This window comes from Euphorbia lathyris, chromosome 5 (genome assembly GCF_963576675.1).
Source record: "Euphorbia lathyris chromosome 5, ddEupLath1.1, whole genome shotgun sequence".
Taxonomy (NCBI): domain Eukaryota; kingdom Viridiplantae; phylum Streptophyta; class Magnoliopsida; order Malpighiales; family Euphorbiaceae; genus Euphorbia; species Euphorbia lathyris.
In genome coordinates, this window is record NC_088914.1 from 22,397,318 (window position 1) to 22,414,805 (window position 17,488).

The 17,488-nt window shown below is 35.4% G+C and overlaps 1 protein-coding gene across 8 annotated transcripts; it reads right to left on the reverse strand.

Moving 5' to 3' along the window:
• Positions 1–10,037: 10,037 nt before the first annotated feature.
• LOC136228549 (HVA22-like protein k) lies at positions 10,038–14,377 on the reverse strand. Of its 8 annotated transcripts, none has more exons than XR_010688736.1 (8): positions 14,239–14,377; positions 14,086–14,157; positions 13,072–13,239; positions 12,756–12,817; positions 11,904–11,952; positions 11,613–11,683; positions 11,369–11,515; positions 10,038–10,419 (listed from the first exon to the last, which is right to left on the reverse strand). XR_010688736.1 is itself a non-coding variant. In XM_066016971.1 (7 exons), the coding sequence occupies exons 3-6, from the start codon at positions 13,125–13,127 to the stop codon at positions 11,468–11,470; spliced, it is 270 nt and encodes an 89-aa protein (XP_065873043.1). In that variant the 5' UTR covers positions 13,128–13,239; positions 14,086–14,157; positions 14,239–14,377; the 3' UTR covers positions 10,038–10,419; positions 11,369–11,467. The 8 variants fall into 8 exon arrangements, 2 of the variants coding, with proteins under 2 accessions (XP_065873043.1, XP_065873045.1); XR_010688732.1 differs by having other exon boundaries at positions 11,904–12,253; XR_010688734.1 differs by having other exon boundaries at positions 12,756–12,832.
• Between the last annotated feature and the right edge of the window lie 3,111 nt (positions 14,378–17,488).

Genomic DNA, 17,488 nt, shown 5'->3' on the forward strand with positions numbered 1-17,488 from the left:
TTGAATTTTATTAGCTTCAGCAACTTTGGGAAGAAGAGTCATAATACTAGAATTCATACCTGGAAGCATACAGCCAGTATCAAAGAAACTCTGCACCATCTTACAGACATCTGAACTAATTACATCCCAAAAGTGCTGGTAGAAAAACCCCCCATATCCATCTGGACCTAGAGAGCTATCACGGCTAAGAAAGAAAACCGCAGCACGGATCTCATCAAGCGCTGGTCTCCACGTGAGGTTATCATTGTCCACCAAATTGACCAAATCCGGAATAACCGCAGAAATAGAATCCTGATCAATAGCTAGCATGCTGCTAGTAAAAAGAGTGGATAAGTATTCTACAACATGTTGAGAAATGATATTCTCATCATCAACCAAGATTCCATTAATGAGAAGAGAATCCGTTGATGATTGAATTTTTCTACCTTTTGCCGACCGGCGAAAAAAATTGGAGTTCCGATCCCCCTCCTCAAGCCATTTTTCTCTGCTTTTATCATGGAGAAGCAATTCTTGCTGGTGACACTAGTAGAAAAACGTTCATTTGCATCGCAGCATTTGCATCAGTCGTTTTTAACACGCGATGCAAATAACTCATTTGCATCGGCCCTTTAACAGGGACTGATGCAATTGTCTTTAGGTATAGCATTTGCATCGGCCACTTAGAAGGGACTGGCACAAATACATTTGTTATTTGCATCGGCCCCTTCTTAAGGGCCGATGCAAAAGCCCTTTTTTACGTTTTGCATCGGCCACTGGAAAGAGCCCGATGCAAATAAGTGAGTTATTTGCATCGGCCCTTTTTTACGGGCCGATGCAAAACATTATCCATGTATTTGCGTCGGCCCTCTTTATAGGGCCGACGCAAATACCCTTATCATTTGCATCGACTTTTTTAGGAGCCGATGCAAAGGAAAATTTAAAAAATAATTTAAAATTACCTTTTCCACTAAAAATAAATTTGGGTACTGACCAGTCTAGCTATAGTCTTCTTCTTCGAGCAGCGTTGAAAAACCTAGATCCATTTACGATCTCTTGAAGCAGCTTTCCTTCAACCTTTCATATCTCTCATTTGGACAAGCAAAGAGGAGAGCCAGTATAGATAAGCCCTTCCCGAGGCATCGAGTGCCTTAGATGAGTCGTACGCTGTTCATGTCATAGGCATCGAGTTCCTATACCCCATAAGGCTTGGTTCAGTGAAGAAGATTGGAAGACGGGATTACATAGATGCTCTAAGTGAATAAATTAAAGCCAAGAGGAATCCTAAGCAAGTGAAGAAAGACGGGATTTCATCTTCTGCAATCTCCCCTCTGTTTTCCGATTTCACGTTTTAACTGCTGGAAAAAGTTTCAGGTAATTCCCCTTTTCAATACTTTTCATTTGTAGCCATTATGGATATATTTTTGGTGAATGGCCATGTGTTTCTAGTTTCTCAACAAATATTATTGTTTGTGCTGCATATATATATTTCAGGTAATTCTCCTTTTCACAAATGTTGATTAAATGTTGATTGTTGTTCATAATTCCAATTTCAAGTTCATTTCCACAGTTGCTGTGTGTGCATCCAAACTTGGAAATAAATGGTAACGTTTTTGTTCTTATGAAACTATATATTAATTTGTAAAAGGGTACTGAAATGATGCAATATATTGATTTAGTATATTTTTTCTTCAAATTGAACAACTGAATACATGATATTACAACTGAATACAGGATATTAAAATTAAATTATGGAAAAATAAATTAATTATTTGCATCGGCCCTTAAATATGGCCGATGCAAATGATACAATCATTTGCATCGGCCCTTCAAAGGACCGATGCAAATAAGGAATCATTTGCATCGGCCGTTTAAGGGGCCGATGCAAATGATTGTGTTATTTAACGTAGTAAACATATCATTTGCATCGACCCCTTATAAAGGGCCGATGCAATAGAGGTGGCATTTGCGTTGGTCTCTTTAAGGGGCCGATGCAAATGACCACCTCATTTGCATCTGCCAGTGGCCGACGCAATTGCATTTGCGTCGAGGGCTTTTGCATCGCGCTGCGGCCGATGCAAAAGGCCCTAAACGACCGATGCAAATGGCCCTTTTTCCACTAGTGAAGCTGAAGATCAAGGTCGCGCTGAGCTTCTGCCTCAATCAGTCGCCAATTCTCATTCAAACCCTGCACTGAGATGTCTCTTTGAATTTCAACTAGCCTGGACTGAGCAGCAGCAATATTTATTTCCACCCTACCAAAAACTTCTATGTGCCATATACGCAGTTTAGGCTTTAAAGATTTAAGTTTACGACAAAGAAGTTGCACCGGTGGAAGAGAAACATGGCTGTCACTCCAATGATCGACAATCAAACCCCTTAGTGATTCATGTGTAGTCCACATAGAGAGGAAATGGAAGCGGGTCTGTCGAGCCAAGCCATTTTTGCATACCAAAAGTAACGGACTGTGATCAGACTGATGGCGAGGGAGAACAGAACAGCTGATTGAATCTCAGGAATCAACAAAATCATCAGACACAAGAGCCCTATCAAGTTTACATCGGGCCAGTACGACCATTAGTCCAAGTAAATTGCATACCAGAACTATCAATTTCCGCAAGACCGTTATTATTAATAAAACCGCGAAAGTCCCTACAACTAATGGCAGAAGGACTACGACCCGTTTTTTCATGATCACCAATGACTGCATTGAAATCACCAATAACCAGTTTTTTTCGACTGCCCACAACAGCACTGAGAGAATCCCAAAGCATACGTCTTCTGCCAAAAAAATTAATGCTATAGACGAAAGAGAGCTGAGAGTAAACCGTGGCACTACTATAATTGATCGAGATGTGCTGATCATGACAAAGAATCAGAAAGCAGAGATGAAGAGTACCAATTTTACAAAGAAGCCAAATAGAATTACAAGGATTCCCAGCAACAAACTGCAAGCCAATAGAATTCCAGAAAGAAAAATGAATCCTATCCAAAGCAACCATAGGTTCAGAGATACATACCAGATCCGAATGATTGATAGAAAACTGAGTTTCAGAGCCCTCTGCGTACCAGGGCTATTAATACCCCTGCAGTTCCAGTAGAGAATGATCATTTAGGTAGTGAAGAACCGCCACGCTCCTTAGAGCGTGAATCTGGCCCATCTTTTTTTATCTTGGACTTAGCTTTCTTCCTAGTAGTAATCCATTCGGTATTCACCTCAGGGATGCAATTGATATCAACCATTGGTGAAAAAGGATCTGGGGATCCTTCAGAACCCGATACATAAATGTTATCTTCATCATTTCGCTCACCCCAACTTTTCTTTTCTTCCTCATGTCCCAAACTGTCATTGTTAGCCGATTGGTGCAGCACAAGTTGCAGAGAGCAGCAATTTCGCCCTCCTCTACATCCACAGGATCCTGAATAGAAGTTTGAGGATCCTTCTAAACCTTAGCCTGCTCAGTGTTAGTACGGTTCGTCCCCTGCCCCTTTCCAGAATGAAAGTCCTCTGGGTCCGTGGCCTGGGTTGTTCCTTGAGATTTCTCCTACATTTAGCTGAGGTATGTCCAATTGATGAACAAGTTCCACAAAGCGCCGGCAAACGCTCATACTCAAGATAAACCCATTGCTTATGACTATCAGTGTCAACTCTAAGCTTTTGACTGAATTTCACAAGAAAGATCAACATCAACAAGCACCCTAGCATAATGCCCAAATTCTCCATTCACAATGTTATGATCAAAGCGAATCGGAACCCCAATCACCCGTGCAATACTGGCAATTATTCGAGTGTCCCAAAATTCCCAAGGCAAATTATATAATCTAACCCATACTTGGGCAGAAGTGGACTTATGTTATTCAGGATTGAATCCCGGAGTCCTAGGAGTAAACCGAATAATTCCCGACTTAAGGGAAATGGCACCCATTCCCCAAATAGTTTGCAATGCATTTTCATCAGGCATAATAATTTGGTAAAAACCTTTACCCAAAGATATAAGTTGCCAATCCATAGAACGTTTCCATACCTGGTTCAGACGTTGCTTCAATTCAGCGTGCTTCCAAGGGCTCTCGTCATTGTTCAACGAAATTCTCCCAATTACAGAGTGTTGGAACAATTTCAACTGCTCCTCATATATTGATTGCGGAATTTTGACGGCTCTGAACCCTCCTTCATCAGAAATCACAGGCAGAGTCGGGACCGGGATAGCCGTAGGTATAACGGCCTTCTGAACCACAACAGCAAATGTCGGCGCCAGCAGAGGAGTCGCCGAAACAGACGGAAGAGAAGTAGATCCAGGGACAAATTTGGAAAAGGCCCGTCGATCAAACAAAAAAGCGATGGACTCCGGACCCGGAATGGATGGCGCGGAGGGAAAGGCTGGCGGCATGGCGGCGCGGGGAGGCCGACGACGTAAAGGAGAGACCGGCGGCACGGCCCTTATCCCTCTTTGATTCCCGTATTTGGTATATTAATTTTCCAACATGCATTCAAACCCCAAAAAGTTATTGGAAGAACTAAAAATCAATGAAATTGAGTGAAAAGACCGAAGAGAATGGAAGGTAGCATTTACGCCCTTAACGATGATGGCGAGAAAGAATGCATTTTGCGATTTGTGGGCGTTGGCTGCCTCCCCCCTTTCTCTCTTCGCTTTTCTGCGAATGAGCCCCTTTCTCTCTTATGTTGATGATATATTATTATAATCATCTAATTAAAACTCTAGCAAATACACAATGTATATAATATTACCTCTTGTATACAACTTATAAAATTTGACAGAGTATACCGAATATTATAGTTCTAGTCAGTCCGCACAATATCATTTGATCTAGTACAAGTTTTTTAGCAAATAGACAATATATATACTATATATTAACTCTTATATACAATTTATAAAATTTCACACAGTACACAAAATATTACACCTCTAATCCGTGCACGCAATATCATTTACACAGAATAGTATAAGTTGTTTATATATCTTGCTTTTTCCTTTAGTTTGATCATAAAATAGAAACTAACACTTTGCTATTCTTTTGCTTCATATATTACACAGAATCAAAAAACCAAAAAACCCTTTTTAGCATAACAATTTCCATTCAGTTGGTGTCCTCGTGAGATGACACTTATCTCATAACAAAACAATTCAATTTCCAAATTGAATCGACTAACTCCAAATGTCAACCAAAAGAGATAATGTCATATACAACTATATAATTGCAAATAAATTATGATTAGGAAGAAGAGACACAATTAAACACGTGAATTCTTGGATTAGAAATGGAAAAGCCTTAGTGAGCAATCTTTTCCTTGTTCAAGTTGATGTGAAGTTCAGAATTTTACATATCTTTATATTATTTGTACCTATTTTACGAGTTAGTTTAGATATTAAAGTTTAGTGTGTAATAGGTTATGAAGCACGGACTTCCCCGGGGTCGCCGTGGCCGTGTCGGACTCGCCGGACTCGGGGACTCGGCAGGGACTCGGCCGACACCGTAGGGACTTGGCTATGGTGAAAATATGTAAAAGTTTAGGGGTTTTTTTTAAATCTTTTAAAACCTATGGTTCAATTACAAAATTTGACAAAAAAAAAAAACCTAAACTACATCTAATCCTCACCTGTGTATCACGATTATAATCGCTTAGGGCTTCTTTCGATTTAGGATTCTTAGCGATTCTTCTGTGATTTCATCTCCTGCTATTCTCCTGCGATCTCATCTTCTTTCTTGTGGTTGTCTTGTCTGATTTCATGGCACCAAAATCCTTGTGATTTCATCATTGCCATTAGAAAATGACTTCTGAGACTCTAATTTAAATAATCTGAGACTCTTAACCACTAAAGCCAACTTAATCATTCCTGAGATCAATTTAGTTGTTAAAACTCATATATTGTATCTACAGAATATCTAAATACGATAAGTAGATATTTAAGAGAAACAAAACAAGTCAAGCTGAAATTGGAAACACTTGTTACGTGTATGATAAATATAAAAATTGAGAGAATAATATTGTCTTCATATGCAACTCAAGTTTTGGGGTAATTACAAAGTCAACAAATGTTTTACTGAGAGGAATAGTACATGTGGAAGATAAACAAGTTTTTACTTGTATAAATACCAATAATATATAGTTAATAAATGTAGAAAAGCATGGCTTATTTTTCTATTTCTTCTGCTGTGTTCTTCTTCTCATCCATAGCTGCAGCTGCGTAGCTATTAGTTCTAAAACTGAGTGCCAAGAGATTAATGGTCTCCTTGTGGGGGAACCTGATATCTATAGACCTAGTGAAGCTAGTCTAGCCGAATTCTGGAATCCCTTTCAATGTGCTGGTGTAGAGATTGCTCGGTACACCATTCAACCCAATGGCCTTGTATTACCACTCTACAACAATGCTGATGAAGTATCTTATGTGGTTCAAGGTAACTTAAATTAACAAAATAGCTTCAAGTTTTTTTTACAGAAGTTTCAATTTAACCCTATAGTATAAATTAACACTTCCTAACCATAGCAATTGTAAATTGGTATCATTTCACATAGATTTGAAGCTAAAATGACGATATTTTGTAAATTACCGTATGTTGATGTACATAAGATTAATTCGTTTTCAAATTACGTAATTACAAATTATATTAATATCTAAAATTCAATATTCAAATGTTATATTTATGGATATACAGGTAAGGCTATATTTGGGTTGATCATTCCTGAATGCTCTCAAAAATTAGATGGTGAGACGAATGACTGTCAAAAGATTATGTGTGTTCAGAGAGGTGACGTGTTCGTTTTCCGTGCTGGAGAAGTTGCTTGGTTCTATAATGATGGAAATGAGACTTATATTGCCACTGTTATCGCTCGCATTCCCAGCCCTGACCCCATCCGTGTAAGAATATATAAAATCTAAATTAGGATAAATAATTTAAAGAACATATATATAAACAAACAATCTCATCATGGCTTTAGAATAACTTTATGTTTTGTTTTTTAATTTCTCAATTAAAAATGTTGGTTTTAATTAATGAAGTTCATCGATATAAAATCCGAATAGATAACAATGACATAGTCTAAGCCTATAAAATAATAATTCAAATTTGATTCTTATTAAATACATCTTTATGAAGGGTGAGGAGTACTTACTAACTATTACTAAATCTAATAGATGTATTTAAAGAATCTTATACTTTACAAACAAAAATTATCATATATCTAAATATATGATATTTCTTAAAAGCAGAAAATAGACTTGTTTCTTTTTCAGTTCAATAGTACATATAGAAACCTCAAACGTCTTTTTATTTTGTTTTGGTCTAACTATTGATATATATTTTGTCTAATTAATCTGTCACAGAAATTCTACATAGGGGGGTTTCAAAATATATTGGGCGGATTTTCTTCGGAGTTTATCACTGAAGCTTTCAACATCAATAATGAGTTGGCTACAACAATTCGAAACAATATGGATCCTAGGGGTAGAACCGTCTATGTGACTGGTGGTGGACTTCATTTATCCAGTTCACCAACGACCCAACCATGTCAAAAAACAGGACCAACAAGAGCGAAACAGTCCTTACAATGTTAAGGACGAGTCTTTCTGCAACATTAACACGAGGATAGCAAAAATTTCTAATCCTTCAAGGGCAGATCTTTTCATCCCACAAGTTGGCCATCTCACAACCATCGACGTCCACCAACTCCCTATTCTTGAGTCGAGTCAACTCGGCGTTTTACAACCTTCTGTTAAAGGTGAGAAAATTTCTACTATGGTTTTGGTCCAAACTGATCTTACAATATTCAGGCATGACACTTAAGTAAATATTTTAGGACCAGTTGGAGAAAAAACGAGACAAATTAACTGTAATTAACATCAAATAATGGTATATTTAATATCACATATTTAACAGTTTAATAATATATTTTTTTTACCAAGAAGTAATTGTCCAAACATTTATATAGAAAATACTCATTTGACCAAAAAGCTTATGTTGGTAAGTAAAGTCGCTTTTATTACTATCTTTGACACACCCACACACGAATACACCTAGTCTTGAAGCGTGTAACTTGGTCTAAGAAGTTTTGATATCATATCAATGAATCATTTAACTTAAAAAGAGCTTAATAAAAAAAATTATAAATACCAGGGATTTATGTTGTTTTATTCGTTTAATTATTAGAGTTGAATCGATTGTGAAATTGTATATATTGATTTGCAGGATGCTATAAGATTACCCCATTGGGAAAATAGTTATAGCATAATTTGCGTGGTTAAAGGTGAAGGTCATTTTCAAGTAGTGGATGACAATGGAAACAATGTATTCGATGATATCGTAAATGAAGGACAATTCCTCGTAGTGCCGAAGTACTACGTGTTTTCGGAACAAGCAAAGTGTGAGACATTCGAATATGTTACCTTCAAGACCAACGCCAACTCAATCGCTTCTGATCTTTCTGGTTGAAACTCAGTCATTAATTGCTTGCCATTGGAGGAAGACACGTAGTTTTTTCTAGAATAATATTGTTAGACAAACATAATTCTGTCTTAAGATTGTTAGATGTGATTAACCAAAAAATAAAACGAACACAGAAAAACATACGAACAATAAAAACAGAAATTAAAAGGAAAGAGTTAGACAAATCTGAGGCCTGTATTAGCAGCTTCCTTAAGACAGATGTCGTCGCTATTGACGATCGTCTCCCAGGATACAACAGATTACGCAAGCGAACTCAAACAGTGTGTAGCCTAGTTATCACCGGAGTATGAAAACAAGAACAATGTGAACAGACAGAGAGCAGGAAGAATCCTAGAGAATATTTTCTCCAGCAGTTTCAGCAACTTATGAATTTTGACAATCCATTCTATATAAATAGAAATCGAAAGGATATGTCATTTCACGAACAAACACGACTGTACATGGACAGACATGACTGTTTACGTACATACACGACTGTTCATGGAAGGAGGTGTTTGTTGGTATTAAAATTAACAAATAATTTTATTCAAATTTTTCCAACAATCCCCCACATGAATAAAATTAGAAACGAGACGATTACGAAATGGTGATAACTTTCTACATAAGATATCTGCATAGGATAGGTAGCTAATGTGCCTTGAACCTTCCCTTGTGAAAGTATATTTACTTTACTGGCTGACTAGTAGACGCGATGTCTTTGAACTATTCTGCCGTTTGTGTAAACGATGATATACCCCACACAGATACCAACATAACACGGTATGGTTCTCATGGTTATGTTCGTTATGGTCATGAACATCGTCTGGTTCTGCGAGAGTTTAAGAGAACTAGGCCCCACACTAGTCTCCATCGAAGCAACTCCACTTCACTCTGACATAGGTGATTTATTTGCACAGAATACTGACACACAATGTATCATTAAAAGCATATAGCTTAACCTTTTCCCGTTGGTGTCACTGTTTACATCTAGGAATGGACGAGGATTTAACCCCCCACAGTGAACGAGCAAGGTTTATGCAATTAGGTTGTCCCTTTGAACCTAGATCTTGGGATCTCCAGTCAACTAGGTAGGGTTTTCCTTCACATAACGCCTCTTCTCTATGGGCTTTAGTCGCATTCCTTTCGATGATTTTTCAATTTGATCTCGGTTTAACCTCTAGGTTAGCGGATCCGCTGTGTTATCCTTCCGACGGAATTCCGACAGATTCACCTGTCTCGGCGTTGACCTCGTAAGTAAGCTGCTGCGAGAAATTTTTACCGACACAAAAATTTCACCGACACAAATTGTAATCGGCGTTGTGTCGGAAATTCCGACTAATTTTAGTAGGTGACTTGCGTCGGAAATTCCGACAACATTACCGACCCAAATGTGTCGGTGATCTTTTTTTTAAAATATTTATTTAAATAATTCACAGATAGATAATGCGACAGAAATGCGTCGGAATTATAAATCATTTTAAAATTAATTTTATATTTTCTTTTAGTCACTTTATTTGGATTGAAGGAAACTCGAATAAATAAATAAATATATATATATATATATATATATATATATATATATTAAAACACAAATCAAAACAATTGTATCTATAACAAAATGCAACTATAACACTAAGCACTCTATAGATAATACCAAAAGTGTACACATTTTTCAGCACTCATCTATTGATAATACCAAAAGTGAACATGGTTATGTTCTAAGAAGACAAGCCACAAATTAATTGTTCAAAATTGATGACATTAAATTTACAAATTGAAGCATTGTAACAACAGAAAATTATTACAGGCCTAACAAAAAGATCTGCCAGCAGCAAGATAAATATTGCTGCTCAAGTGTATAAAAAACTGACCAGCTGTAGAGATTTCTCATTTTTCTGGGTATGATTTGCCTTCAAGAGATCAACAAGAAAATAATTGATGCTTCCGACATAAGAACTAAACTCCTTTTGGCTTTCATGTTGTTCACCAGTAGCAAAAGACCTGAAAGATGTAACTGAAAGTGCTTTAGAACTAATTTATATACAAGGTGTTCTCTAAAAGATATATGTACTCCATGTGTGGTTTAGACCAGCTGCAATAATGCAGAAACTAAAATCCAATGTGTATTTCTCAAGTCATGCATAGCAAGCAACTTCACACTATCTCACCAAAGGCAAATTAATAAAAGAAAATTAACAATAGTGCCAGTCCAGATCCCTCTGCTACGGTAATAGGACCACTAGATAAGATTTTTTAGGAGAAATCAGCAGCTAATTAAAGAACTTAGCACTCCAGAATCAGGAAGCCAAAATCATCACTTTCCTACTCAGTATTCTAGCAGCTTTCCAACTCAATATAAAGCTTGTTTCCGGAAACAACATTGGTGGTATTGGAGGAACTCTAGATACATTGTTATTTGATTCTTGATCACAATTATCATTGAATTAACGTTTAGTGTTATCTTCTAGGGACAAAGGGGATAAGATGTAAGCTGCAACTTACTATTTTTATTAAGCCTAATACATACACAGACTCTGCAAATTGTCCATATAAACCGATTGCCAACTTCACCCTGTCTCACCAAAAGCAAATTAACAAAAAATTAAAGAAGAGTACAAATTCCTAATACCCCTAACGTTGATGGTCAGGAGCAATTTTACCGCTAACGTTTAAAATGGTGCAATTGTACCCCTAACGTTGATAAGCTAGTACAATTTAGACATTACTAACATAATTTTTTCTCTATTAAATGTTCTGTCATCTTATGTACAAATGTGTTGGACAAATTAAAAAAGTTCAAATCCTATGATCACGATCTTTGTTATCACTTCTAATACAAACACAATGTTTAACAATTAGTGTGCACAAGGAGATCAAATAATAGTTGATGCAATCTAATATGTCATATCAAGTTAAGAAGTGTTCAATAAGAAATGAAGGCAGTAATTACCCAAGGCAATGTTGTCTGAATTGCTGTGATCGGCAATGTTCAAAAGCTCGGAGATCTGCACAATCAGTTTCGATGTGTGTGATTATGCTTGTTTCATTTTCAATTGTGCTCTCCGGATTCACCAGATTCTCTCTCGAATATGATTAGCTGCTTCAAGAAAAAGACACTGATGTTTAAATGTTTTAGCATCAACAAATGTAACAATTGGCAGGTGAAATAAATTAGCAATTCACATCATACTTACATGGCCCTATAAACTTTAAGAGTAGACTTCGCGAATTCGATTTCTGCTTGGTTTCTGTCGACAATTCTAACCTGAAAATTTGAATGTTCAGCCTTTATAAGATCTCCATTTTCATCTGTAACATAGAAAATTAACAATATGTCTACATAACTTTCCCCTAATTTGAGCCGACATCAAGACTTAAGAATAAGAACAACAATATAAAGCATTATCTATTAAGAAACTTGGCTTGAATGGCCCGTATTGACAAAAAAAAGACTACTATTTTATAAAAAAATACAGAGAACATACCATTTCACCATGTGCAAAGCCCACAAGAAGATCGACTTTAGCTTGATGCCTCGAGAAAAAAGGGCACATGTGGATACTGTCATTAGTTTGTCTCCGTACTCAATCAAACACATTTCACTAAGAAGATGGGTAAAACATGGATTTGAAAGGCAAAAAATAATACAATTTTAATCTCATTGAGGAAGTTGGATTTCAAATCTAGGGTCACCATGTAGATAGGGATTAAGTGAAGAGACAATTTGTTCGAATTTTCTTCTTCTTAATTAAACATCCATAAATGCGGATATCTTCTTCACCAAATGTTTCAATAAGGAAAGCTTTATAGATGCTCATGTACTTGGCCACAAAAGCTGCAAAGTTTAATTTAACACTTGACCTTAGTAAGCTTTATAGATGCTCATGTATCCTAAGGCCCCTAATCTTTTCCACTTTTTATTGATTAAGCCCCCGGTCGCTCAATTTGACACAATGAGCCCCTATCAATTTTATAAGGCAAGCTCAATTTTTGAACAACAATGGCACCAATGTAAAAGGACAAGCTAAACAATCTTAGAGAACTCAATTTTATAAGGCAAGCTCAATTTTTGAATGAACTGCAATTTATACATCTCTCCTCAGTCCCCTTTATCATGACCACCTAAGCACAAGACTTGAAAACCATTCAAGTTTAAAACAAGAAATGATGAAAAACATAGTAACAAAATATGCAAATACCCACTTGAATATAAGAAAATTTCTTATACCCATCACCTACTACAATTCTCGGCCCAATTTAAATGCATGTCAAAAAGATGAATGAATATGAAAGGTTGCAGCTCAAAATTGGCCAATGAATAACAGAATTGTTCTTACAATCAATATAAAATCAAGTACAGAGGATCCAGGTCTTGACAATTGCAGCAGTCCATTTCACACTGTATTTTTCCAACCTTTCAAAAAATCACATCACTTAACTACTACAACTTCTTCAATAATCCAATAGCAAATGCAAATCATCCACATGTATAAAAGATAAGAAAGCTAGTGCATTAGCTGAACCTATGCTTACTAATCAGGAGAACACCATCAATTCTTACCAAAAATAGTTGCAGCAAATAATTTTAGATACTATAATTCAGTAGTTCGATATATTAAAATGAATTTAAAGATGAAAGCAATAGAATTAAACCTAGAGTTCATCATGACCCCATGCGTACTTCTCATAACAAGTCCAAGCATGAACATAGCTTCTTTCACTTTTTCTCTACTCTCATCACTAATTGAATCGCTCTCGTCCGCTTTCGCTTTCTTGCTTTTAATACTAATATCTATTCCCGAAGTGCTTTAAATCCTCCAGCTGCCGCCATAGATTTTTTTCCAAAATAAATAGTTAGTTAACTATAAAGAATCAAATAAGGAATAAAATAAACTAAGAAAAACTTGCTTTAAATGTAAGAATGCTTATGCTAGATAGATGATTATGTTAAACCACAACAAGCTATTGAGATATACCTAAGTAAATCCATACGCATCATATAGAACTCTTAAATAAGCAAAATAAAAAAAGGAAGAGAAGGGTACAAAAGATAGGCATTCAACTGTAAAATGCTCCAAAATTCCACTACAATAACATATTGGTTCGATTCAAACTTAGAATGGCAGAAGCAATTTGCAACCAGACTAAAAATGCAAACTTCACATGATAATACATTGGAACCCTGTACAAAATGAAACGACCATTATCGAACAATAAGCATGCACAATTTACACCAACTAAGAATGTTCTAATTTCAGGCCTTTACGAAATTAGATAGAACTCATCTTAAGGAGCCAATATTCCATAGAAAATTAAAACTCATAACTTTACCAAGAAAGTAATTTGTCTGCAAACACTTCCACTAGGCTCAAAGAACCATATGTTGCAATAACAGGAAAAGTTCAGGAAACATAATTGATAATGTTGAGGATAATAAACCAACCTTCTTCAAGGAATCACTTTAACAAAACATAATGGCACTGTAAATTACTCAAAATTAAAGTCAAACTCAACAAAACTGAATAGCAAAAAAATCTATTTTAGTTTGTACCTTCAAACATATTGTCTCTTGGACATTTTATCAAACAAGAAGAAAGCAAAAACTTAGTGAAAAATAAACTATCTCGTGACTGCAACATTAAAGCAAGAAGGGAGGATTTTCTTTACCCTCTGGTCAGTAGTTGAACTCATTTGCCGAAAGACCTGAACCTGCTCTTGCTGACTTCCTTCTCTTTCGAGCTAGTTGTGGAAGCAGAGCAAAATAGGGTCTTCGTTAGAAAAGAGTTGTTTTGAAGAAAAGAACAAAGCAAGAAGTCGTACCTGGAGAATAGGTCGTCGAGGTCTGAAATCAGACCGATGAAAGTCGCGCCGCTGGCAACACCGGTGAAAACAGCAACCAGGTCCTTAAGGGAGAGAGGAAGATATTAGGGTTGGAACTTCTTTTAGATAGAGAGCTTTCTGAAAGGGTTAGATTAGAACTTGTATTTAGGTATATATATTTTTATTTCTTAATTAGTTTTTTAATTTATATTTTTATTTTCTTTTGGCTTAATATGAATAAATGGATAAAATTATAATTAGTTTTTTTTATGTCTGAATATGAATAAATGGACAGCATCAGAATTACTAATAATTACATTTTTATTTTTTAATTAATTTTTTAATTTATATTGAAAGATGGATAAATACTAATAGTTAATTTTTGGAATAAGGTGCAAAAATACCCCTAACGTTTACGGTTAGGAGTAATTATTTTGTAGCTAACAAGATTCAAGACCGAAAAAACGTTTGATGAATTATTTCTCAAATTGATCCAACTTGACAACGTTATGAGTAAAATTGCTCTTCTTGCTAACGTTAAGGATAAAATTGTATCATTTTAGACGTTAGAGGTAAAATTGCTCCTCGTCGCAAACGTTAGAAGCATTTTTACACCTTATCTGTTAATTTTTTAATTTATATTAACGGATGGACAAATGAACTAATAATTATATTTTAACACATTTTTATTTCTTAATTATTTTTTAATTTATATATATATTAAGTTAAATATGAGATATATATATATAATTTAGGCTCCTACACATTTTATTGTCGGTGATTAATCTCATGTGTTGGAGATATCACCGACCCTAAAAATCACCTACTAAAGGTGTTGGTATTTGGGGCGGGAAAAATCCCGCCAACAATGCCCTACACATTACCTGAATGTGTAGGTAAATGTGTAGGTGATTTCCGAGGCATATTTTGCGTCGGTCTTCCGTCGGTGATTCCTACACAAAAAATTCTGTCGGTGATAGCGTTTTTTCTTGTAGTGAATTGACTAACGGTGTTATCACACGGAAGCTTTTCTACATGTAACTCATCATACAGAAGCTTTTTGTACCGCATATTCACCGACTGATATGATATTTTTCTTCGATTCCATCATTAAGACGTACTTATTTTAAGGCAATTTGATTTTTACATTTTTAGTGACTTTCATAAATTAAATCTAGTCAACTAATGTTCATCTACCAGCGTCTAACTCGGTTAGATAACATCACTGCTCAGATTTGTCAATTTATGACATTTCACATTTCTAATGTAAATACACCCTTACGCGCGAGAATATCAAATATGGAATTTTTTGCATATCATCATCATCTCTAAAGAAAATAATTTTTTTCTTTTATCACCAAGTCTTTAAAATTTATACCGATAAATTTTCCTAGACTTTTATTGTGGCTTACACGTTACCACTGGTACAAATAGGCTTAAAGCCTTTGAAGTGACCGTGTTCTTATAATCGGATTCATCTTCAATTAACACATGTACCAACACATGCCAAAAGGCAATTATTCTGTTTCAATAAATAGAAACATAACAAATAATATATATATATTTTTTTTTATATATTGTCCAATTTATGACAATATAATTTTTCAATTATATACTTTGTTCGTCCAGACAATCCATCGTCAAAGTATTCCTGTTTCACAAAACAACTACGAAATTAAACTTGTTAAATGACTGTCATGAATCATTTGAGAAAGAAATGGAAGACCACGTATATTTAATACTATATTGTTGCCGTCCATTATCTTTTGATGAGTTCAAATTTTATATGCTCCATAAGCATTTAACTTGAACTCATTTTCGCAAAGTTAAATGCAGTAGAACTGATGACATCAATAACATTCAATTCTATAATCACATAGACAGCACCACATTTCTATAAAAATTCACAAAGCACAAATAAAAGAATTAAATTCTTATAAACCAAATGTCTAAGACTATTAGTCTATTGGTCATTTTTTCCAGGAATGGAGTAAGGTCTTTCTAAAACAATTCTGCTCCATCTTTCTTCTCTGTAGTTTTGGTAAACCACAAAACAATATAATCTGTCTTAAGAATGTTGGACAAACGTAATTCTGTCTTAAGATTGTTAGATGTGATTAACCAAAAAACAAAACGAACACAGAAAAACATACGAACAATAAAAACAGAAATTAAAAGGAAAGAGTTAGACAAATCTGAGGCCTGTATTAGCAGCTTCCTTAAGACAGATGTCGTCGCTATTGATGATCGTCTCTCAGGATACAACAGATTACGCAAGCGAACTCAAACAGTGTGTAGCCTAGTTATCACCGGAGTATGAAAACAAGAACAATGTAAACACTCAGAGAGCTGGAAGAATCCTAGAGAATATTTTCTCCAGCAGTTTCAGCAACTTATGAATTTTGACAATCCATTCTATATAAATAGAAATCGAAAGGATATGTCATTTCACGAACAAACACGACTGTACATGGACAGACATGACTGTTTACGTACATACACGACTGTTCAGGAAGGACACGACTGTTCATGGAAGGATGTGTTTGTTGGTATTAAAATTAACAAATAATTTTATTCAAATTTTTCCAACAAATATGAATAAAATTCCAAGTGATATAGAATAATGTTGAATGTTTATTTCATGTGGCAATAAATAATATATTTTTGTTATAAAAAAAGAAATAATATATTTTAATATGAATTGTGTATTTGTTGTTTGGTGGTTGAAATATAATGCTAAAAAATGAATATTGCAAGAGTTAGTATCATCGGGACTAAAAAAATGGGACTTGAATGGTATCAGAGTCTCTTAAACTAAGTGGTCAACAGTTCGAATCCTAGCAACCTCAGTTGCTGATTAAATTTCAATACGTGGAAGATGGATCTGTATTGTACATATTTCAAGCCGACATGACATTTACGTGAGCGGTGTCTCAGACATAATAATAATAATAAAAACTATTATTGGACATTAATGGGTAGAAGGGAAAATTACAAAACTAGGTCAAATGGGAGACCCATTTACATATTTAATCCATTTACTCAATCTACTACTTATCTAGACTGATTTTGTGTGACTTTCCCATAATACCTCTAACCTTCCCACTTCCCACAACGCGAACGGCCGCTCCCCCCCATCTTCTTGGTTACGCAAAAAGTTGGCTCCTCCATTAATGATTTCAAGACTTTTGATCTTCCTTTCTTCTTTTAAATTGCACGAAATCTGCACCATTTCGCCAAATCACAATGA

What these genes read in the sequence shown, in the direction of transcription:
- LOC136228549 (XM_066016971.1), bottom strand. Translation starts at nt 13,127, where the DNA reads ATGTTCATGCTTGGACTTGTTATGAGAAGTACGCATGGGGTCATGATG. An exon ending in GGGGTCATGATGAACTCTAG is followed by an intron (nt 11,980 to 13,071) that starts GTTTAATTCTAT and finishes AACTAATGACAG; the next exon opens with TATCCACATGTGCCCTTTTT. An exon ending in CTTAAAGTTTATAGGGCCAT is followed by an intron (nt 11,535 to 11,612) that starts GTAAGTATGATG and finishes TTTAAACATCAG; the next exon opens with TGTCTTTTTCTTGAAGCAGC.